Source organism: Oreochromis niloticus, linkage group LG16 (assembly GCF_001858045.2).
Source record: "Oreochromis niloticus isolate F11D_XX linkage group LG16, O_niloticus_UMD_NMBU, whole genome shotgun sequence".
Classification (NCBI taxonomy): domain Eukaryota; kingdom Metazoa; phylum Chordata; class Actinopteri; order Cichliformes; family Cichlidae; genus Oreochromis; species Oreochromis niloticus.
The window spans coordinates 17,063,145-17,087,691 of record NC_031987.2 but is presented as its reverse complement, the minus strand read 5'-3'; the positions used below and the strand labels follow the sequence as shown (position 1 = coordinate 17,087,691).

General features: G+C 38.9%; 1 protein-coding gene across 2 annotated transcripts in view; it reads left to right on the top strand.

The window, feature by feature from the left end:
- pde11a (phosphodiesterase 11a) overlaps positions 1-24,547 on the top strand; it is a 46,443-nt gene that overhangs the window by 8,003 nt on the left and 13,893 nt on the right. Inside the window, exons 3-14 of one of the 2 annotated variants that reach the window (XM_003447370.5) lie at positions 6,171-6,260; positions 6,890-7,030; positions 7,201-7,265; positions 8,912-9,044; positions 10,676-10,751; positions 14,269-14,336; positions 14,461-14,553; positions 15,400-15,450; positions 18,545-18,691; positions 18,825-18,932; positions 22,280-22,389; positions 23,901-23,991. In XM_003447370.5, coding sequence (XP_003447418.1) covers positions 6,171-6,260; positions 6,890-7,030; positions 7,201-7,265; positions 8,912-9,044; positions 10,676-10,751; positions 14,269-14,336; positions 14,461-14,553; positions 15,400-15,450; positions 18,545-18,691; positions 18,825-18,932; positions 22,280-22,389; positions 23,901-23,991 — 1,173 coding nt within the window. Of the gene's footprint in view, positions 1-6,170; positions 6,261-6,369; positions 6,578-6,889; positions 7,031-7,200; positions 7,266-8,911; positions 9,045-10,675; positions 10,752-14,268; positions 14,337-14,460; positions 14,554-15,399; positions 15,451-18,544; positions 18,692-18,824; positions 18,933-22,279; positions 22,390-23,900; positions 23,992-24,547 lie in introns of those variants that run through there. The other variant, XM_025904004.1, reaches the window with a different exon arrangement.

Here is a 24,547-nt window from a genome sequence, read left to right as displayed (position 1 = left end):
AAGAGTGCAAACTGACCCCGTCCTCCTATCTCTATATTTTGCATTACTTTCTTGATTCTTGTCTCGCATGCCTTTTAATACATCCGATATGAAATGTGTTATTCTTGTGAATTAACTTTTATTAAAATTCTCCCATGTAGGTTCCATCTGCCAGTATATCTCAACATCTGTGTGAGCTGATTGTCAAACAGCAGTCCCCCCCCCTCACCACAGTGCTCCCTCTGGCTGCCAAATTCCCTGTCAAATTGGCTCAAAGCAATTCAGTTAATAACCACTTTCACACAATTTCCCAATGTAAATCTGCAGCTAAAGAACAAAGAACACAATTTCAGCTTGGCGCCGTAATTTAAAAAAAAAAAAAACAATCCTAGAGGATATCAGATCAAATCAAATGTAAGCAGTGCATCATACCAGAGCTGCTCTTTGCAAAGTGCCTAAGATAAAAAGAAGGAAACTATCACAAGAAATCCACTTAAATCTTTGCATGTTGCTGTATTAAACTCTGTGGATACTGCACAGGGGTGACCCACACACAGTAAAAGGAGACCTGCCTCCTCAGCCACTAAACAAACAGTTGATGAGAAAAATGTAATCTTCAATATTTTTTCAGATGTTTAAAAAAGGTCTGATTCTGTCTTCTGATGTTCAAGGTATAATACTGGATCATGTTTATCTAACAGTCATCATATTTGGTTAAAATTAGTCTTCTGTTATGCTTTCTAGGGACTTTAGTTTAACAATTCACTCTGGTATCTACCTTTGATGGCAACAGCAAAGTTAAATATATGCACATTACTTTTATATATGTAAGGGAGCGAGCTGCACCAGCTCAGTCTGAGAAGAAAAACTGTATATAAAAGATGGATGTAGATTCCAGGTCTGAAAAGCCTTAAACTTGCATTATTTCTAACGTCCAGCAGGGTGCGACTCCTGCAAAAAGTCCACTTGTGTAGAAGTTTAGGATCAAATGATACTTCTTAGTTGCTTTAATACCTCATCAATGAGTTTATGGTTGCAGTTTCAAGTCTTTTTTTATGCAGCAAGATGTTTATTTGGTACTTTATGGTTCCAGAATATCAACATAGGTTATACTTTAAGACATATACATGTGACTGACAAGTTGCTGCAGTATAGGCAAATACTCATAATCGGAGGCTTCAGAATAGGACTCTACAAACTGGTGGGTGATGTCATATTGGCTACATTCACCTTTTGTATGCAAACTAATCTATGAGTATAAAATAAAATAAAAAATAAAACCTCCTGTGACAGTGATGTCTGACTTGTTGAGGCCAACATGTCGGTAACAGTGGAACCTGCACTAGATTAAATTAAAGCAGTGTTTGTGTCAGACAAATAAAAAGTGTGCAAACCTTTAAAGTAGTACAGAAAGTGTAGTATTGAGTAAAAACTAGAAGACTGTGTGTCCTTCCAGTGAACAAAGCAGAATAAAGCTGAGCATAACTGTTACACTGTGTGTAAAGAGAGAACTAAGTTAAGTGCATGCCTTCCTCTTTAATCCTCATATTTCACAGTACGTTATTAACCTGCTTATTAATTCCAAACAAAGTTTAGATAAAAAACAATAAAAACAAATAAAACATCTAAACTAATTTCCACAGGTGGGTGGAATATGTTTGTTGTATAAGCGGCCAGAAAAGGATGTTTCGAAATTTCTGAATGGATACAAAATCACGCTCTAGTGTTAATTAGTAAATTCATTTCCATTCTGAATTCCGAACTATTAATGATAACTGATTACTCTAATTTTCTCAGCTAAGAAATTAGCATGTGTAAACCACCGTGCCAAATATAGTGGCAGCACACTGATGTTAATGGAGTGCACCTGATGCCTCTATGGGTAGATTTAATCACTAAATCAGCTTTCTGGTTTATGGAACACAAAGTCCATTTTTCTATCCCAAACTGCACTTCAGCCTCAGTGAGTTACTTGTTGCTTGAGTGAATAAATTTAATATATATTTCTGTTTAAGATAAGTGAAGAATCTGTGGTTCTTTTCTTATTGTAAATCAAGATCCATGTAATGTCAGGGAAGAGGAGAACTTTTCTTTTTTGTCACTGACTACAAACCTCGTTAAAAACAACTGTCTCCTCTTTTCACACATGCAAAGCTTTAAAGCGCAACTTTAAAAGTCAACTACAAGTTGATATCCACACAGAGAAATGGAGACAAAAAGTATTGTCTGTGTAATTCTCCTTGATTTCTCTCATTTGAAATTCCAGTTACAGAGAAGGAAGTCACTGAGGTTAGAGGAACTGACAGTCCCTGAGGCGGTGGCCAGTTAGCTTTGTTATTAAACCGCTCTTTACTGGTCAGTCCAGAGGTCTCTAGGCAAAAAAAATGTCTTGTTTGTAATGCAACCTTGTATAATAGCCTGCTTGACAGAATGTAATTAGAGCAAGCAGTGCTTTTCTTGGGTATGCCTGTTAGTTCCACAGGCAGATCCATAGCCACATCCCCCAAGTCCTGCTCATTAATGAATCTGCTCCTGCTGGGGCTATTGATGGCCACTGCCTTTCTGGAAGATCATTATTAGAGAATTCCATAGGACAGCTGAAATACATTATGTATGAACTCATTGCTCAGCATCATCTGTTTTCTGCATCTGAAAAAATTTGCACAAGGCACTGGATTATGTATAATGACTGAATGAAGTGCATAAAGTTAATTTACCCATTAGCATGACTGAGTAAGTTTTCGTGTCACGTTATGATTAAAGATGTCTTTAATTAAAGTGACTTAACATGTAGTTAATGTATCGTAACATACACACCAATAAGAGATGGGAGAGCAGAGGATTTACGCTTTAACGTTGACTGATATCACGTGATAATTATAAATACACAAGACTATAACTCTGCCTTCCAGAGTTTCTTCAACATTCAACAGATGAGCAACATATTTTAATTCTTTCAGGCTATCTTTTTTAAAATCTATGCATTTCTAGCCATTGTGAATATTAATTAATAATCCCCCATTAATTTACTCCCCGGTCACTAGAGTATGGGCGCCAAAATAATGGGTCACACACAGCCTGAATTTGACCTTGAGTATACCAGGCCAGTAACCTAAAGATGCTACAGTCATACAAGATGATGGACAGCCTGAGATGAAAAATGAATGCAGCTTCAGTTTTTGCTGTTGTAAACTAAAGGCACACCTGCTTGGATTGACCACCTTACAGTAGTTTGACCTGCAAGTCATTGGTAATGTCTTTGGAAACCCACTCTCATGGTATGGTCCAGTTTTAAGCACTGACGATCTAAATACATAGTGAAAGAAACAAGAAGTATGTCATTTAATTGTTTATCTATTACCTTTTGGCAATTTTGTAGTAAGAATGACCATGGGACAGGTCTTTATCAGTAGAAAAAAACTGTAAAACTAAAATTGAGGTCCCCCTTCACATTTTCCAAAGCTGCCCAGTGGGCCAGATTGCAGTCTTTTGCAAGCTCATTCTGGCCCCCGGGCCTTATGTTTGGTACCCTTGGTCTAGAAAAAATGACCTCCTTTGCAATTCTAGATCCACCACTACATTATCCCCTCTTTTTAACAGAAACAATCAATTCCTGCTATATTAGTGGTTCAAAGTAGTAGCGCTACCACTGGAATAAAGACTAGGAAGTTACTGATATGCCACTAACCTAAAGAGGGAGCCAGCAGAAGATGGGTGCACTGTGGCTTCAAAGGGACCACCTTAGTCAATAGCAATACTCAGGCAAGCTGTAAAGTTAAAACAATGCTAGGTTAGTAATAAGGGGAAGAAAGTGTGCAGAGAAAATATTCCCCACACCATTAAACCACCACTACCAGTCTGAATGGTCGATACAAGGCAGGATGTTGCTTGCCATGTGAAGGCAACATTTTTCCAACATTTTTGGTGAGCCTGTATCAATTGTAGCCTCAGCCTCCTCTTCTTAGCCAACAGTGTCACCTGGTGTGGTCTTCTACAATTGTAACTCATTGGCTTTAAGGTTAAACGTATTGTGCATTCAGAGATGCTCTTCTGCACACCTTGGTTGCAGTTACTTGTTGCCTTTCTATCAGCTCAAAGCAATGTTGCCATCCTCCTCTGACCTCTGGCATCAACGAAAAAAATCCCAGTAGCTCAGCAGTTTCTGAAATACTCAGATGAGCTTATCTGGCACAAAGAACACTGCCATGTTCAAGAAATTCAAAGTCACTTAAATCACCTTCCCAAGTCTGTTGCTTGGTTTGAACTTCAGTAGGTAACATCCGGTGGTATTATCACCTCACAGGGCAGCAGAAGCTGTGAACCGACGGTGTACGTAAAAGAATATTTTCCATGTAGGTCACAGGTACAGGCGTAGTTTTCCACAGAAGGCTTTAGCATTGTGTTCTCCACATGTTCATTTGCAGCTGATGAGGAACTGATAGATTATAATTTCTGAAAGATGAAAGCGATATCCTTGTATCAGTGGCGACAGCTGAGTAACTTCCCATTCATGTATTGTTGTAATGTCCCTACCCTCAGGTCACACTGAAGGCTGGTAAATATTGGTGCGTCTGTTGTGCTGATTGTATTGTTTACACAGCAGCCAGATGCTAAAGATTGACAACTAAACAAAGAGGCAGCGCAAGGAAGCACACAACCTAAATTCTATTGATTTAATGTTATGGGGGCTGAGTGTCACACAGATAAGGCCACATTGTTGGAGAACTGCGGTCATATAGAATTCAAGCCGCACGTTCACATCACAGACATATTTTTGTAGCACTGCAGCCGCTGCTTTGCACCTTCTGTACAGGTAAGGTGCGTATAACTGTGGTAAGGAAGCATGGAATGTAGTTTGACTCTGAACTGCCGATACAATTCATTTCATACATACCATACATATTAGCTACAGCAATCAGGCCACATCAAGTGATTACATTATTTATGTGAAGAAAATATGAGGGAAATAAGGAATTCATGTTATGAGCCACAGGCACAGTAAATCAGACTATTTGGTCAAATGGTAAAATGTCAGTTGAATTGATTTATTTGTCCTAGCAAGTAATAACACCAATGAAAGGCCATTTCTTATTTGTTCCAATTTAATTTAACAGCTAAGTTTTTCCTGGATGAAAATATTACTTGCGTTTTAATTTCCTAATGCTAAATGAGAAGGGTTACAAGCAAGAAAAAACCTTTTTCTTCTGGTTAAATGTTATATATTATTTTAATGTTTTGTTATATATTTTTTTTACAACGACTGGACTTCTTTAATTCTATACTTATACCACCTCCCAAAGGTGCTCTGTTGGATTGAGATCTGGTGACTGTGGAGGCCATTTGACTACAGTGAACTCGTTTTCATGTTTCCATGTTTCATGTTTGAGGTGAATTAAACTTAGTGACTTTGTTTTATTGATCAGAAGATGGGCACACTGTGGTCATAAAGGGATGGGCATTGTCAGCAACAATACTCGGGTAGGCTGTGTTGTTTAAAAATGCTCAGTTGGTACTGTGGGGTCCAAAATGTGCCAAAAAATATCATAACCATCAAAACCAGATTGAACCATCACAGGATGGATTCATGCTTTTGTGTTGTCTTACTGTAGCCTCAGTTTCCTTAGTTCACAGGAGTGAAATCTGGTATGGTTTCATGTATTGTGTGCTCAGAGATGCTCTTCTGCCTACCTTGGTTGGAATGAGTACTTTTCTGAGTCACTGGATACTTTGTCTTTTATGGACCATTCTTTGTAAACCCTAGAGGTGGTTGTGTGGGAAAATACCAGTAGATCAGCAGTTTCTGGCAACAACAGTAATGCCACATTTAAACTTAAATCATCTTTCTTCCTCATTCTGATGCTCAGTTTGAAATTCAGCAGAGCATTTTGCCCATGTCTTCATATTCCAATGGACTGACTTACTGCCTTGTGATTGGCTGATTAGATATTTGTGCTAATGAGCAGTGGAACAGGTGTACCTAACAAACTGTCCGTATAAGTCAAATGAGATTTAATATTATATTGTATTTTTTTATACAACAATAATGTTTTATTTGTGGCATATCTACTACTTCAAACGATGTTTCATGAAATCTTACAGGTTAGTTTCAAAGATTAAATGTGTCTCATTTCAACATGCACTGCAAACCTGTTGCTTTATTTAGTCAGCAAATCTGTTGAATCTGTCCACAGGTGCTGCAGATGTACCTGCCCTTCTGTGGCATTGCAATCTCCAACGCCCAGCTATTTGCCGCCTCAAGGAAGGAGTATGACAGGAGTCGGGTAAGGGCAACAGGGCCAACCAAGATAATAATCCCCACCTACCCCTAGGATCAGCGGTACTTCCTCCCCCCTCATGCTGACGTCGAGGCTGAGTATTGATCAGCAGCAGCCCACTTGCTGCCACTGCAGTGGGAATCTCAGAGCAGCATGCAGCCCTGTCTGGACATTTTCTGTGGATCTGTGGAGGGGGATGGGCACGTATCCAGCAAGGGGCCTGGTTCATGATCTAAATCTCTTAGGGACCGTTAAGAGATGCACTAATTCATGTCACAGGCATTGATCTGTGATGGAAGAGAACATAATGAGTGCACAGTTCAGTGAGTAGAGAAGAAAAATGAGGAGAGCTTCCTTTACACCGCATGATTTTTATGTGCTTGTGTATTAAATTCGATTGGCACTCGCTAAGATAAAGGGCCTAATTTTCTTTTATTGGGCAAAGTAATCATATTATATCATGCTGTTGGTTTATGGTTTAGAGATAATGATAATAATCAGGTTCCAAAAGCTGAGCGAGGCAAAACATCTTTATTCAAAGGGTCATCACTATTACCTGTTGACAGATTTTTTTATTCATCCTCGAATTGTTGGGCATAATGCCAGTGGTAACGTTTTCTGTCACTGGTCTTTAGGCACTCCTGGAAGTAGTCAATGACCTGTTTGAAGAACAGACTGACCTGGAGAAGATTGTCAGGAAGATCATGCACCGTGCCCAGACGCTGCTTAAGTGCGAGCGCTGCTCTGTTCAGTTGCTGGAGGACATTGAGTCACCGGTACTGTTTTTCTCTCTGCTGTCCTGCTGTTTATATGTCAGTGCATTTGCGCATGTGCGCTCTTGTTTTTTTGTTTTGTTTTCTGTTCCCCCCCCCCCCCCTTTTTTTCCCCAGTAAATACTTTGTATGTCCATGAGCTGTTGTGATTTCTTCCCTTTTGTATCTTTCAGGTTGTGAAGTTCACCAAGTCGTTCGAGCTGCTCTCCCCTAAGTGTAGCGCAGACACCGAAAGCAGGTATGTTTCATTCAGAGCACCTCAGTAACATTTAGCCTGATTAAAAAAAAAAACAAACCCATACAACCCCCCCCATACTTTTTCCTTCCATTTCCTCACTCATCATACCATTACTCTTCTCATTAAATAGTCATATCTGCAACATGGCACCTGTGCATTCGGCACAGAGCCTTTTTGAATCTGCAGAGCGTCCATCAAGGACAAAAAAATATGTATAAAATTTGACTATTATGTAGTGCTGTGGGAGTAATATGCTGATTCTGAATAGAAGGCATACTGTGGGAGCCCTGCTTAATTGGGTTTTGCTGCTTCTTTCTACAGCTAGGCATGGCTGAGTGGAGAAAGAGAGGCTTAATATTGCGTAGGATGTTTATGGATGAAAAAAAGGGCTGAAAAGGAAGACAAATTATCCCCCCAAGTCCTGCACTTGCTGTAACTGATATGGTCACTTTGAGGCAGTAGTTACAGTAGCTATAACAGTAATTTAAAAATATCATAACACAAGAAATACCAATATTAAAAAATTAGCGATGATGAAAGAAATGTTCAGCCGCTAGACTGGGAAATTTATTCTTTCTGGCTGCACGCTCCCTTCCGATATGTGTTGCTACTGTCACATTTTAAATATGAAGCCAGTTTGTAAATAAAACTGCACAAATTCCTGAAACATCTCTTTCCTAAAGGTTCACATCTCAGCAACAAGAGAGCTAGTGAAATTTATGTGTGTAATTAAATAAATGCATTCGGTGACAAAAGGTGAGGATACTGTAAGATTTCTGATGTGCCTAAAATCCCCAGCTACTCCCATAAGGACAATGTTCCTTTATGAGAGGGATGAACCGAGGAAGACAGAGAGAGAATTAGGAGATAAACACAGTAAAAAAGAAACAGGAGGTAAGGCAGATTGCCATCACACCCATGTGGTTTATTCCTGCTGTGCTGTGGTTCCACATCTACACACAGCTGTATCGCTAGATCAAAGGGATCCAAAAGATCTGACATCTGTGTCGTTCCGTCTTTTTTCTAACCTTAAAAGACAAAATGAGCCACACTGAACATTTACCTTGGCGTATTTGAAAGTAAAAACTCGGTGATGGCACCCTGCAATAAGATGGAAACAGTCTGAATAGTGATGCAGGTGTGTCTGGCAGAGAGTGGGGGCACCGTCTAATCAGAAAATTGCTCATACTGTATACTTAACTTTTCATTACTTTCATTACTTTAAAAAAAAAAAATCAAGTAACTAAAAATAACATTGTTTGCTTATTGTAACATTTCTAAATCCGTATAAAGGGGATCTGACCTGTGCTCATTTCCAGCTCCCTGTTTTATTATTGGACTCTGCTGGAGCAGCTATGTGTGATTCACAGTTCATGCTAATCCTTTATTAATTTATTCTACACTGGCTTGTTCCCAGGCCTGAAACAAGTTGTTTTAACTACATTACCTTTCCCTTTAAGCCAACTTAATTCTGAAGGTCTGAACAGCAGTTGTTTGGGGCTGAACCTTTGAACCTTTAGGTCACAAGGATTCATTTCACATATCCTCACCTCATCTCACACAGTCAAATTAAACAAATCTGGCTGAGAACTTTTTCTCCATGATGTGTCTTTTGTCATCTATCTTGTTTTTTTTTCTGACCATAGTTTCAAAGACAGCTTGGAGAAATCATCTTACTCAGACTGGCTCATCAATAACAGCATTGCGGAGCTGGTGGCTTCCACAGGACTGCCTGTAAACATTAGTGACGCCTATCAGGATCCTCGCTTTGATGCTGAGGTAACCACACAGTAACATACTTCCTAAAATTCACATCACCAGGATTTTTAAAAAAAAAAGGTTAAATGATTTGTGGGACTGGTTGTGATTCTCTGCCATTGTGACATATATACAACGTGAATTCAAAAAGCTGAGACCAATAAAAGCATACCTGATCTAAATCTGCCCACTGTGCTCTTCAGAGTAATTTCCTTGTGCACTTGTGGCCTTTTTCACGCGGCCCTGCTATGTTTGGATAATTCCTTGAAAAACCTGTTCTGACCACTTCTCTGTCCTAAAGATATCTTGCAACCACTGTGTAGAGCCTCACTGTTTCAAAACTTGAAAAAGAGAAGGAAGTTGCAGGGGAGCCAAAACTGCCAAGTAGGACCAGTGGCAAACAATGATTTTGTTTTCAAAGTTTCAAAGCACTGTGAATAGTCATGCGATGGCACACGGCACATGTTAGCTGGTCTGAAGCAAATTTTCTATGTCAGACACTTGAAGACATTACAGTTCTCTACATTGACAATCTGTTGGGACAAATACATGGCTAAGTTGTGTATATGTATGATGGTTTCCTACTAATTTTCACATTAAGCAACTTTACTTTGAACTCACATTTAACCTGGATTCACACAATGGTAAAGTGCTCATACAGCTCATACAGATTAAACTGGCTGCCAGTTCTTTAGGCTGGTGAATTTTCCAAAGTTGTTCTTTCTCATTGCACTGCAGGAAACGCTCTACTTAAGACACTTTCACACTAACTGAAATACTCTGTGGGGTTTCGGTGAGGGAGAGTGTAGCTGGCGGGTAAAAGTCTGGCTAGTGTCCGATCCAGCTGAGTCTGACATTTGCATCGTTACATGCACCGGTTCCGGGGAATGTCTAGAAAAGTTCAGAGCTGCAGAATCCTGGTTGACATGGTCAATCTTAAGTAACAGTTCTACCACCAGACTTCCAATAAATTTAAATTGCTGTTCACTACTACAACCTGCTTTCTGCATTTCTGACATTTCCATGTAGCACTGCACTTCTATTACAGGTGAGACATGTATGCATAGGTAATATTGGTATGGTGGATTTATTAAAAGTACCATGGCTATCATTTAAAATCTTTCAATACGTGTCTGATTCTGCACTTGATCTTCCAAACAGAAGTATTCTGTCAATGCTGCACTTACAATAAAAACATATTCTTAAAATCAGTCTCAAATGCATCAGTTTAATGTCGTAGCCATTCAGAATAGTTGTAATCTGTTTTAAATATCAAAGGCATTTGAGTGCACATCCTCTGTCCATGTCCTTGCCCCAAAGTGGAGATTTTAAAGAAAATGGTTCGAAACTATTTTAGAAATAGCTATAGACTTATGGCTTATAGTTATAAACTTCTGTGCAGTACATCAGTTTCATGTTTTATATTTGTACTATGTTAAACTGCACTGTATAAATAAAGAATAATTATAACCACAATCAAATTTAACAAGTTTTTCACCAGTTTTTTCATGATGTTGATGAGAAAAAAAAAACATTGATCACATAAAGCTACTGTACCTCAACCAAACATTAGAACATAATGTCACATTTAGAGTATGAAAACACATTTTATGTAGAATAATTATAATGTTTTATTCTCCCACTTTTTGCAGGCAGACCAGTTCTCTGACTTCCATATCCGCTCAGTGCTTTGTGTCCCTATATGGAACAGCAACCACCAAATTATTGGTAAGTTGTTACACTGAACTGATTTTTCTGCTTAATTATACTTGATTTTGACATAGATTTTAAAACTCTTCTGGTTAAAAGTTTCCGGGATGGCTAAACGACTTTATGCACTTACTAAGGTGCTGGATAGCTTCTGTGTAGTGCAGTCAAGTTTCCTATTGCAAAGGACATGAACTGTTGCCACAAAGAAGCTCACAATGTCCTAAAATATCATTTTAAAAGTCATTTGTAGTAAGTGTTCCTAGCTGAAACCAATAGCAATAAGTCAAGCCATAAAACACCACCACAGTCCACATACTTTTGGCCGCATGTTGTGTTCAATTGCAGTAATTCCGTTACCACTAATACTGCACAGGCATGCACCTTTTTGCTGCATAAGGCAGAGAATATAAGAGGGGGGGGGGTTGAAAATTTGTTCAGCTGAGACTGCATGATTAACTCCATGCTGCACCATCACACCACACTTAGAGGTGGTTCCCTTCTTCTGGCAGCGTGCTTTGTGTTTGTGAATCAGCCCCAGGCTAACACCACACTGACACTCTGATAAATCATTGATCTCTCGTCTGGCTTTGGTGCTGGATATTGCAAGGAGGAGCGACGATAGCTGCTCCATTCAGTCCACTGAGATCTGACGCGGGAAGCCATTAGTTTTATTTGAGTGCAAAGTGATCAGCATATCTGGTGCAGATGGTTGGTGAAGACCTGTGTGCATCTTTGCGTAGGTGTAAGTGCATTTGTCAGGGAGGGGAGAGGAAGAAGAACAGAAAGAGTGAGGAAGAAATACAGTGTGTGGGTGGCACCTGAGGATCTGGAGTGAAAAACCATTATACAAACAAAGCAGCAGAAGATGAAATTCTCAAATCAAGGCTACATTCAGCTAGAAAAATTAAAGCCCTTGTGTCATCCGCAAGGTTCCAGCCAACTCATTCAAAATATAACCACAATAAATACTTTAACAATAATAATGATTTTTGATGTTGAAATGTTAGTGAAATCCATCTTAGCATATTATGCATAATTGAAACTGACTTTAATAAAAGCAGCTGGCTCACCAGGTATTTTTAATGATTTATTTTCCTGAATTTAATGAATATCTTTTTAAAAATAAAAACAATTATTTTACTATCCACATAAACAGAGAGAACAAAACATTTTGTTTTTGATTATACTTAAATGCCTAGTCCCTTTAGTGTCGTACACTGTGTACACTACCTACTTATTTGTGTAGTATGTATTTTGACAGGGTAGTTTTGTCTGAAGTGGAATATAGTGATATACATAACGTTTGTAGCACCTGACTTCTGGCTCTTAAAATGCAAAAACCACAGCCCAACAGTTCTACCCAACTTTGAACCAATTTCTAAATTCTTTATTTCCAAGGTTTCTTAAACTCCAGATCTTTTTAGACTGAAACAGTACTAATGAAGCATTTCGATCTGGTTTTAAAGCACATCACAGCACTGAAATTGTACTTTTAAAAGTGTATTTACCTTTTAACCATTACTGACTCAGGGTATTCTGCTATTTTTGTGTTTTTAGACCTCAGTGCTGCCTTTGATGCTGTAGATTATAGTATCCCTGTATTAAATCACATTTAACTGGGATATGCGTTTCAGTTCATGTGGGGTTCCTCAGGTGTCTGTTCTTGGCCCAAGTTCAATCACTTCATTTTTATGCAGATGGTTCTCAAAATTAACTCTTGATTTTAAGATTCTATTGTTAGTTTTTAAGTCTTTGCCTGGGTTGGTGTTGCGTACCTCACTGATTGTTTGCCCCTGCTCCCACTTTACCATTGGGGTCTGGTGAACACATGCTCCTAGCTGTCGCGAGGTTCCGAATTAAACATCGGGTCTTCACAGAAGCTGCTCCTAAATTGTGTAACAAACTGCCTCTTCACATCACATCGGGATCTCCCCAACATCAGAAACTTTTAAAGCCGCTTGAAAACCCACTTTCATGCTTTGGCTTTTAAACCAGACTGAGTTTTGATTGCTTTTGATTTATATTGTTTTATTATTTCAGCCGCACTTACAGGATCAGCTGTTTAAAAAAAAAATGTTTTGTAAAAATAAATCTGACTTGACATGATTCAACTTTATAGAAAGTTGCCATAGACTCAAGTGCTCATTGCTGCTCTGTTGCTTGTTTCCAGCTTTTCTGGGATTATTGCATTGGGTAGAAGATTTGAACACATCTGTTATGGTACAAAGAATGGGCACAGGCGCTATCCCCGCATCTAAACTGTAGCAGTTCATTAATTTGTTTCCATTTAGCATTTAGCACTAAAGGCCTCCTTCTCCTAACAGTTATTTATTTATTCATTTATTTTTTGGGATGTTCTACAGGAGCTAAAATGAATAACCTCTGGAATTCAATCTAAAGTATAAGGAAAATTATTGGAAAACTTTTTTTCATTGAACTTCTTGACCAGCAGAAACTCTTTGTTGTATATAAAAAACTGGCATTATAATTGCTGTTCTAAGCCAATCAAGTGGAGCTTTGACTTAAAATGTGCTTTCTTAGAGGGATAGGTTAACAGTGCTCTGGTTGCTGCTTCACAAAATGTAACATTGCCAGCTACTGGATGAAGATGACTTTGAGTTTAGGTTAGTTCTCTGATACACTGTAATTCCTCCTGGATTAATGTAGTGCTGAGCTGGTTGCAGCTCAGGTCTGGCCCAATGCTTTGTGAAGCTCTAAGCAAAATTTGACACCGCCAGAGCAGTGAATAAACTGCACGGTACAGTCACACAAGACCATAAGCCGTTTGCGTAAAAACTTGTATTAGTGCTGTGATCACTGTGATAGTGTGTGTGTGTGTTTTTTAAATGAAACACTTGTGGCACTAGGAATGTAGCCTCATTAAACCTATTAGCTTGTCTATGCTGCAACTCATCACAAATTACAAGCTCAATACAGAAGGAGCAAAATTAGATTTTAGAGAATGTTTGCCATGCATTAAAAATTAATGGGACCAAAATGAAAATTGATCATAGTTGCATTGTAAATTCTTTTCACACTATTCATTGAAACCACCACATAATCCCATTGACAGGCTTCTTTCACCTCCTACAGATAAATAAAAATTGTAATGATGTGGAAATAAGAGTTGCTGTATTAATTGGATGTTCTTCTTTATTACCGGAGTTCTTTCTGTTTTGATTAGACGATGAGAGAAGCCGTCTAAAAAGGAAAGACTGCTTTGTTAAATCCCACTGCAGGGTTGTGGAGAATAACTGGATTTTCTGTCAAAGATAACATTAACTATTTTGCAGCTTCAGCACTACTAAACAGTCATTTTCTTCTTCTGTTTTCACTGATTTCCAAAAGTTTAACATGGGAGATAGCTGCACTGCAGACTTTTGTTTATAAACCACATTTATGTGCACTATTGTTGCCTCTTCCCTTAATTTTCTTTAATAATTCATAATATTGATCCTGATACTAGTCTGCTAGCATCAACCTTAAAGCATTACTGCTATGCTGTTGGTATGGGTAAACTTATTTTGTGTAACAGGTGTTGCCCAAGTGCTGAACAGGCTTGATGGGAAACCCTTCGATGATGCAGACCAGCGTCTTTTTGAGGTATTACAATTGCTTGTGTATTTTTTTCAGCATTACCAAAACATTTAAACATTTTGGGAACCATGGGAAACATGGTTCTAAACATTTTGGGAACCATGGGAGTTTCTCTGTTTTATCCTTTTAGGCATTTGTGATCTTTTGTGGACTGGGCATCAACAACACCATCATGTACGACCAGGTGAAAAAGTCTTGGGCCAAGCAGTCGGTGGCTTTGGATGTAAGAGCGCGTTTTTTGTGTATCCACTTATATCTGCAAAAACACTGCTATGCAAACAGCTTGACGTGTTTATTTTGTGCTTGTGAGTCCTACCGTATATATTTCTCTGTTTCATTCACTATAACGGCATCTTTACTTTACGTTCCAATCAACATAAGCTCAGGGGTAACACATTTACCCAGAAGTCACAGCAAACAACAGCTGCTACATGGGAAATGTAAACTCCCTTCCTACTTATTCTCTCTCAGTGGTCTCTTGTACTTGGCTCCTCTTTTTTGTCTCATATTTCCAGAAGAATGTACGAATAAAAAAAAAGTGCTGATCTCTCTTCGTAGATAACCTTCTCACAAAGGTTTTATTGAAAATTAATGAGAGGCAGTGAAAAGCAATCCCTCATCTGCCCTGCGGTATGAAGCCATTCAGCACTATTCAGCCTTTACAGTATGTCCTTAGATTACAATAGGGAGCTTTCAGGTGCATTATGGTAGTTAGCACTGCTGTTTCCAAATAGGACAAGTAGAGAACAGAATTGAGACACTGGGTGAACTAATATGTTGATGCACTGCGTCTGGTAGCACTGAATAAACATGATCAAATAAGCAACCGCAGGCCTGTGCAAAGAATTTCTCTCGGGGAATGAGCGGAACATGGCGATGGAATCAGCGCTGACATTGCAGCTCTTGTAGGCTGTTCCAGATGTGAGTGTTACCGTCATCATCTGGATGATCCACTAAAACGTACAAACAGGCAGTATTTTCGGCTGCAGCAACAGCTGGGCTTCTTGTAGAGCCTTCCTGGTAAGGGTTTGAAAAGTACACTGAGTGACACTGTGCCATCATTTTGCAGGTTCTGTCGTACCATGCCACTTGCTCCAAGACTGAAGTTGACAAATTCAAGGTAATAGATGTTCACTGTTGTTCACAGTAGAAGTCTTTGTTTTTCTTTCAGAATTTGCAGTTGTGGCACATTCAAGTTTTTATATTTTAATGTTCTGGAAAAACACAAAAAAGGAGGCATTTGTGCAAATTGGCCACTGCACTTTTATATCAGGGTTAAATGAAGTTAGCTTGCTGTGCCATATCCTACTCATTACCTGCAGCTGCAAACAAACTGAGCATTTAGTTTGGCTAAATAAACCTGATCAAAATAGCTATAAGGCATTGGAAGAAAGCACCACCTTGTAGGGTATTCTTTTAAGGAGGTAACTTCCATAGACTCTAAATAAAAGATGGACCAAACCACGTAAAAGCTACTAAAGTCCTGTTTTGAAGCCTCATTTTTAATAAGATGTTAGTTATTGGGGGCTAGATGTCGAAGTTGTTCACAGCACTTGAAATGGCTTTGTTGAAGGTGAGCAATGATCTGTTACTCACATTAGATTCAGGTGATAATGTAACCTTCTTTTGGCTTGCATTTAACACTGGGTTGGCATTAAGGTTACAGCTATTCACTGGTTCAGTTCTTGTCTTAAGGTGTCTCTTAGTTTTTCTCATTCTCTGCCCCTATTTCTTGTGGGGTCCCTCGGGGTCCATCCTGGAGCCAATAAACCTCTCTTTGCACCTTTTCCCACTTAATAATAATATTAAGAGATATAACATTGCCTTTTATTTCTATACTGATGATTTACAGCTATATATTCCAGTAAAATATCAGGATTCCCTACAGCTTCTACTGGACGGTCTTGAAGACAATTAAGGATGGATGATTAACAACTGCTAAAGCTGTTAAACAGTAACAAAACTGAGGTTATCATTCTCATGATCAGGAAAAAATGATGTGTACCTTTATTACTTCACGTCTGGATTAATGTAACTCCCCATACCTACATCTGCAGATGGTGCAGAATTCAGCAGCAAGACTGCTGACTGGTACTAAGAAATATGAGCACATCCCTCCAGTCCTGGCCTTGCTGCATAAGCTTTCTGTCAATTTTAGAATCCAGTTTAAGATTTTGCTGGTTGTTTTGAAGGCTTTTAATGGGTAGATCCCAGTTTATATCACCAGTCTTGTTCATTTTCTATCAGCTCCCAGGTCTCTCAGATCCACTGGCAAAGATCTCTCATATGACCCATGGTCACGTCTCAAACAAAAAAGGGCGACAGAGCCTTTGTAGTCACAGCTCCACAGTTCTAGAATCAGTTACCGATTCACATAAAAAGAGTCCTACATCTCTGCTTTTAAATCTAAGCTCACAAATCACCTTTACTCTGGCCTTTCCAGCCCACTAATCTCCTATTTACTGTTACATCTGTAAGTCTGTTTGTCCCCTCTTGTCCTGTGGTTGTTGTTGTTTTTATGTTCCTGCTTATTTCTTTTTAATGTAATTACGTGCAGGTGAGTGTATATAGGTATATAAACTTTGTACATCACAAACCTGACGGCTAGCATCCACAAGCGATCATATTGGCATCCAATTATCTAAAAAAAGACCAAAGTGGGTCATTTTAAATTTGGAGTTTGTAGAGATTGGTTAACTTTTGGAGTCACTGTTTAGTGGACATTGGAGGAAACTATTGAGGCCGAAGCAAACAATCACAAAAGCGAAGACAAGAAGTAAGACAAGAGAAAAGGTCTTAAGAGAGGCTTCTTGATGTCTGTATTGATGCAGAGAATTACCATGATCTAATGTTTTGTTCTTCTAAATGTTGTCCTTAATTAATTATAATAAGACAATAATAAGAATCAATAATTCATTATGACATATGACATAAAACAGCAACATTAAAGGTGTATTAGGATTCTGCTGCATCCTGATTTCACAAAGGTTTGATCTAAGGTAAACTTTTACTGATACATAAAATGCAAGCTTTTTCACAGGAAGTCAAGATACTCACAATGTATTCGGTTTCCTCGTAGGTGCTTTAATTAAGATATATATTTTTCTAATTAAATAACAATTTCTTATTAACTTTAATGAGAAGGGAAAACAAATCTATGGCAAAAGAGAGAAATTATTGGCAGACTTCAGCCTCTCAAAAGAACTGCAGCAGCGCACAAGAATAAATAGGAGCTGAGAATTCCCCTGTGAATTTAAACTAATTGTGGCATTTGGAATGGATTACTTCAATCAATAAGCATTCATTCACAATGCATTATTGATAAAGATGAAAATATGGAAAATGACTACATTTTTAATTGGCAGGACATTTCTGAAAAATAGATATGACCTATTTTCCTGCACTTTCTTGTTTAGGATTTTCCCCTGTGGCCATTATTGCATAGTAGGATCCCTGCTCTCTAGTGTGCCTGTGTGATCTTTCAGCCCCCTCATGCAGCACTGCTCTCTGCTTCTGCCTTTCCCTCCAATTTCTTTCGTAACTGCTCTACATAAGTAGCCTTGTTGAACACGCTTGCCTGGGATTCCACTGGTGTGAAAAAGGCAGTGGCAAACAAACCTGGCTGACATTTCATAACCCCGGGGCTATGAATTCAGAAGAGAAGAATACCTGCTGACCACAAAGGCAAATGTTTGCGCAGGAAACACTGGTGGTTGTTAGAGAATACAGAGAGAGGGGGAAGAGAAACACAGCTTTACAGAAACGGTAACTCTGCTAAGATAGATTTGACTGCAAAGCTCAAAATCCTTTAATTATAAATGCTGACTCTAGTCAGGAAGAGCATCTCCTGCTCAGATAGACATTGTGCTCATTAGAACCTATTAAAGATAGAAGACATGCTTCAATATAAAAATGTTTAATTGGAATCTTATATTTTTGTTTGAATACCACAGAAAAAAAGCTGCTGATGATTATTGTTGCCACAATTGTCAGTGAGCTCTGAAAGTAAAGAACAATGAAATCCTCCAGTAGATCCCCCTCATTAATCTTAAACCCCTCCAAATGGGCCTTGGGGTCTTAATTAGCATGTTTTCATATTTCCGTATAACATCTGAAAATCGCACAACATCCTCTGACCTCTTCATCTTCATTTTTGCTATTGGAACTCATGTTCTTATTCCTCCTGTATGTTTCCTCCCGCCATGGCGAAACAGGCTGCTAACATCCCCCTGGTCTGCGAGCTGGGCATCGACAAGCTCTCCTTTGATGATTTCTCTCTGGATGTTGATGCCATGATAACGGCAGCTTTGAGAATGTTTATGGAACTGGGAATGGTGCAGAAATTTAAGATTGACTATGAGGTGAGGACACTGAGTTTCTCTGTCTTAACTCCTTCGCTTTAATACTTGATTGAGCTTGCCCCGAACACTGTTTTGTAACCACACGAGGACTGCTGACCCATGTGCTCATCTCTCCACCTGTCTTACCCTGCAGACGCTGTGCAGATGGCTGCTGACCGTCAGAAAAAACTACCGAATGGTTCTCTATCACAACTGGAGACACGCATTCAACGTCTGCCAGTGCATGTTTGCCATGCTGACGGTAAGGGTCATGCTCATTTTTGATCAGTTTCTGTTCTAGACAGCAACAGTTACATCAAGGCAATGCATTTCAACATACAGTTAGAGATAAGAATAGAAAAGCTTTGAGAAAGCTGATCTGACCAGCAGTGACGATATGAGAGCTGTTGCCATATAAACTGCTATTGATAACTGGAAAACTTAATTAAATATTTTGTTTGCTCTAATGATCATAGTGTATATCTATATATATGTTTGTATGTATCCTATTTCCTTCTTAATGGGTCAATCTGAACAGCCATCATCAGACATACAATGATTATTATATATATGTATATATGTGTTATGGTCCTGTGTTGTTTAACCGGGTACTTTTGAGGTTTTGGTTTTGGTTTATTTAAATAATCTATTTGATTCATGTCTTTGTTTTGATTTACTTCATGTAATCTTAGTGTGTTTAGTCTTGTTTTTAGTTGCTTTAGAGTTTAATTCTTCCTTCATTAGTCTTTCCTCTCGTGTCAAGTATCCCATAATGAGCTCATTCATGTATCTGTTTTCCCATTTCGTTATCTTAGAGTTAGTTGTTCGTTCCACTTTGCTTTTTGTTTTACTTTCCTCATCTTCTTCTCTGTGATTTACTTCAGCTGTCTCACCCTCTCCAGCTGTCTCCACTTCCCCGATTGCACTCCTGTGTGTACATATAATCGCTGTCTCCTTTTGTCCTTTGTTTGAGTGTTTGTTCCCCTTGTCTTAGTGCTTATTCAAGCTTTATGTTCCTGTAGTTTATAGTTTTCAATTTCCGCTTCTGGACCTTATGTTTTGCTTTTTTATTTGAATATAAACAGTCATTAAACAGCTCACTTTCAGTTAATGCAGTCTGCCTCTGCACATCTGCATTTGGGTCCTCCTCTAATCCTTCACTGTCAGTAGCTAAGCTGACCATGACAATAAATTTAGAAGAAAAAAACCCTTTTTACAGATGTCAATTTTTTTTAATTTTCCTATAAATAGTCTTTATTTCACAATCCACCTGCAAATACGATGTTACATTTTACATTTGCGTTTTTTTCACCTATGATGTTCAACATACATCAACTGTACACAACTTACCAAAGTTTCTATCCGTGATGGAATTTTATTTGGGCCACGAAAAAATACAGAATGAAGAATTTCAAAAAGCACTTCAGCAAAATCCAGCCTGGTTTTTGCTACATTTAATATTATTAACACTAGCAAAAACCAGCGCAGATATGGCTGACACTCCAAAGTGGTAGGTAGTGATTTTGACAACCATCAATATGCAAAAAAGAGAGGACACAGTAACTGTCCAGGTAGTGTGTAGCGAGCTAGTACCAAGCAAAATCATGTTGGAGGAGTGTGAGAATTTTTTGGTTTCTATAAGTTTCCAAAGTGGTGTTAGCATAGTGTAGCATTGGGCTATCCTGTTTTTTTGGTGTCAAAATTGCCTTATCTCAAGACAAGATTGTGAATGCTAACTTATCAGCTACTGCTAGTTTGGTTTGGTTTGCCAGCAGCTAATTAGTGCTAAAGGGGAAAGCGATTTTGTCACGTCACTTTGTTGCTAATGGTTGACTGCTAGTGGACATTTGAGTTGCTCTGGTTGCCTAGGTAACCTGCTACCCTTTTGTACCCTTCCTTTGTTGTCACATGATTCAGTCCCGCAGCTTAAGTTTAAGTCTGATTGCTCCACTTCGTGTGACCAAATTGAGTTTTTTATTGGGGTTTTTTGTACCATTTTTCTTATCCTTCTTTTTGGTGGATAATTTTTGGCAGTCTGTCTGTAAACCGAGCTTCCCAGTAAGCACAATAAAATGATTGAATTGAACCAGTGGTTATTTCATCTGATGTCACGTGAAGTTGCTGTCATTTTCAATGAACTTCACTTCCCAAATCTAGTGCACAAAAGTCTTTGACAGTCACTGAATAGTGTTAACCATACAGCAAGCCACTTTATTTTTCCACATTATATTCTTAGAAATGCTGCAAAAGCCACCAACACCATAAATTCTAGGTCTAGAAGCCCACTACAAAGCCCCAAAGCAGTTTCCAAGAAAGCTGCTGGCTACAGGTGCCTATGTTGGAAAAGAAGCCCAGTAATTCACAACTTTAAACTTTAATGCAATTAAAATTGGCGAAAAAAAATCCCTCTCCATGCAGTTTAAATGAGTGAAGAAATGGAATATTTTTCAGACCAAGCTGTGAACATGTCTGCAGCAAAGTTGGACAGTTTTTTATCATCACCATCACCATGGTGACCAGAGGCCATAGAAAGTCAGTGGCATTCAGTGCCTTTAGCAAACTATGGATGAAAAATCACTGGCGATGTGAAAGGGGTGGATTCTGAGTTAAACTTTTCTAAACTTTGAGGAGAATGAGCCAAGTGACTACCAATCGGAGCACAGGATACCGGTGATTGACATATGATATGATAGTAAGTATATTTAAATGGTGGACCTGGATGTTGCTGGATGTACAGAAAATCAAGTTAGCGTGGCGTATATGAGAGACGTTAAAGATAAGGTTGCAATAGCTTTGCTGCACACTGGCATGAATATGAATGGAAATAACTAGCCAGCTTGCAACTAGGCAGCTGATGAATGACCCTATGATCAATGTTAAGATTGTTAAAATCTTATTATTTTATGTAATACTACATTTCAGTTTGATCTACGCTGAAATCACAGAGATTTAAATGATGACTCACTATATTATTAACTGTACAAACAGCCAGTTCTGTGTTTGCTTGAATTGAGACCCCAAGAGAATTACTTCCGCTTTTCCAGCAGGCCTTTTCATTTTTAAGGTCCTTGGGGTAACGCACACTCTCACACAATTACACATGCATACAGACATGCAGACATGCACACAAACTCATATAAAAACACCACAGTGTAGTTCACTTAATCAAGTGCAGCATTAATGTGTGGCGTCCCATCTGAATTGATTATTGGCAGAGGGGAAAGAAATAGCAGTGTGTAAGCTCCTCTGGACCCCTCAGCTCTTCTCCCATGTGCTTTAATGAGTAGGCTGAGGGCCTTGCTATCTTTGCCGCTATCCCCACAATGACCTATAGTGACTCACTCAGCACATGGCCTCCAGAATCCATTCATCCAAGCCATAAATCTCACTGTTTGGCTGTGTTACTGCAGTCCCCTCATTTTTAGAGGGATACAGTTTTGGATGATGCTGCTGTTTTAGTGTTTTTTCCATTTTATTCAATGTACTGCTTACAGCTTCATAAAATTATAGAGTAATAGATGCAGCTCTGGTGCACATGGAATGTGTGTGTGTGTGTGTCTCTCTGTGTGTGTGATTTCTTATTTGCCTCCTGTTCTCTGTGCCAATCAGACAGCAGGTTTCCAGGAGACTCTGACAGACGTGGAGATCTTAGCCCTTATTGTCGGATGTGTGTGCCATGACTTGGACCACAGGGGCACCAACAACGCTTTTCAAGCAAAGTAAGGGAACACACACACACATACGAACATACTGCCATCTACACACTGCTGTGTGTTCCCATCTGCAGCAGTCTGCAGTAGTGCAGCTCAGATCAGCAAGAGTCAAGTCGGAAGTTGTTTAAGGCTTATATAAGAGTCTGCTTAACGAAGAGGCTGTAAACATTGCTGACTCTGAATGCATTTAATAAAAAGCTAATAAATTACTAAATATAAATATTTTCTGCCTCCATCAAGATTGTTATAGTACAACCTGATTTTCAAAAATGTTGGAACACAGTCGAAAATATATCAGAAAATGATATGAGAAATGTTATTCTGGCAACATGTTTATATAAAGAATGGGTGTTTATCACAGCGTTGGAGCAGTTTTTATTTCAATAACACTGTAAATGTACAGCAGCTGAGGAAACTGGTTGCTGTAGCTTCGAAGGTTAGATTTCTCTCGCTATTCTTGTTTCATGTAGGATTTCAGCTGCTCAACAGTTTAAGGTTTCCTTTATTGTATTTTAACTTTCAGAATGCACCAACTATTTTCAAGCTGGGCACAGTAGTGTTGGGTTTAGCAGCCCAACACCTGTTCAGCTGCTTGTTAATGCAGATGTCATCACTTGGCAGCAACCCAGTACATTTAGACAATGTAGACAAGACAATTTGCTCAAGGTCAAAGCGAGCATCAGAATGGGAAAGAAAAGTGATTTGATGATCTGAAAAAGAGAAACTCTTAAGTGAGCAGTAGGGTTAGAATGTCTTGTTGATGAGGAGGCTGGACAACATGACAATGTGGATTCAACCTGCCTTGCAGCAGTTCAAACTCCTGGTGGTGTACTGCTTTCAATTATATTTTTTTTGGCTGACTTTGGCATTGTTTAAACTCTGCAGCCTACCTGAGCATTGTTGTTAACCATGCTCATCCCTTTATGACCACACTGTACCCATCTTCTTATCACATTATCTCAAACTGGTTTCTTGAACAGAGCAGTGAGTTCATTGTGTTTAAATGGCCCTTACAGTCACCAGATCTCAGTGCAACAGCACTTTTGGGATGTGGTGGAACAGGACACACATCATGGATGAGCAGCCAACAGATGTACTGCAATTGCGTGTACACCTCAACCTATTAATCCAGAATAATTCACATTTGTAAAACCCTCATTATAAGAAATGCTGATTTTTACCGTGGGAAATAAATAACATTTAAAGATGGTGCTATAATGTAGGATATTTCGCATTTTAAATCCAGCTCGCATGCGTCGTTTGTGGCAATGTCACTTCTCTTGAGTATTCTTTTTAGAAGCTAAATTAAACGATGATCTTATTCAGTGTGAAACCTCTCAGTTTTTGCTGCAGTTTAGGATATGACTCTCAAGCTGTTTTCTGTATTGCGACACTTGGTGACAGGTTGGTGAGGAAATCATATCAGACTCAATCAGTTTCTCTGCATGTGTTGAATCCTGATTATGTTATCCCTCGTTTTTGATCCCAATATGCGTGCGCGTGTGTGTGTTTGGCAGGACGGGCTCAGCTCTCGCTCTGCTTTATGGGACCTCTGCTACACTGGAACACCACCACTTCAACCATGCTGTCATGATCCTGCAGAGCGAGGTGGGCTATGTTCTTATATCTGCTGCAATGCAGTTACCATAAATGGTTTGCTAATGTCTACCTCTGCATGTTGTATTTCTGATTTCAAACACCTTTAACAACCAAGTTATTGTGCCCTCGATACACTTACCTCTTGGAGACTCCATATTTTCAAGGTTTATGTGTTTTACTTAAACAAGCCAAAAAAACATAAAACAAACAAAAAAAATCAGACAAAACAGAAAGCATTCAGAAAGACCCGACATTCAGAATCTCTTCACAAAGACATTTTTTGCAGCACTCTTGTATTTCAGTGCATTGCATGTTCATATTTGTGCTACTTTTCATTATATCGAAAGTCTGTTAATATCTGCACTGCAGACCTTTTTCACTGCACTGATATTTTACATGGTCAAACTAATTTCATTACCGATGCCAGCTGCTAGCAGCATGCACAGTACAGGAACCTGGAACCACCAGGTCCTAAAATTAATGCAATAATTTTAGTAACACTCATGGTTTCCCTGCTATGACATGCTGAAGTAGATGCCAATGCCTATTAATCCTGAAGTTTGAA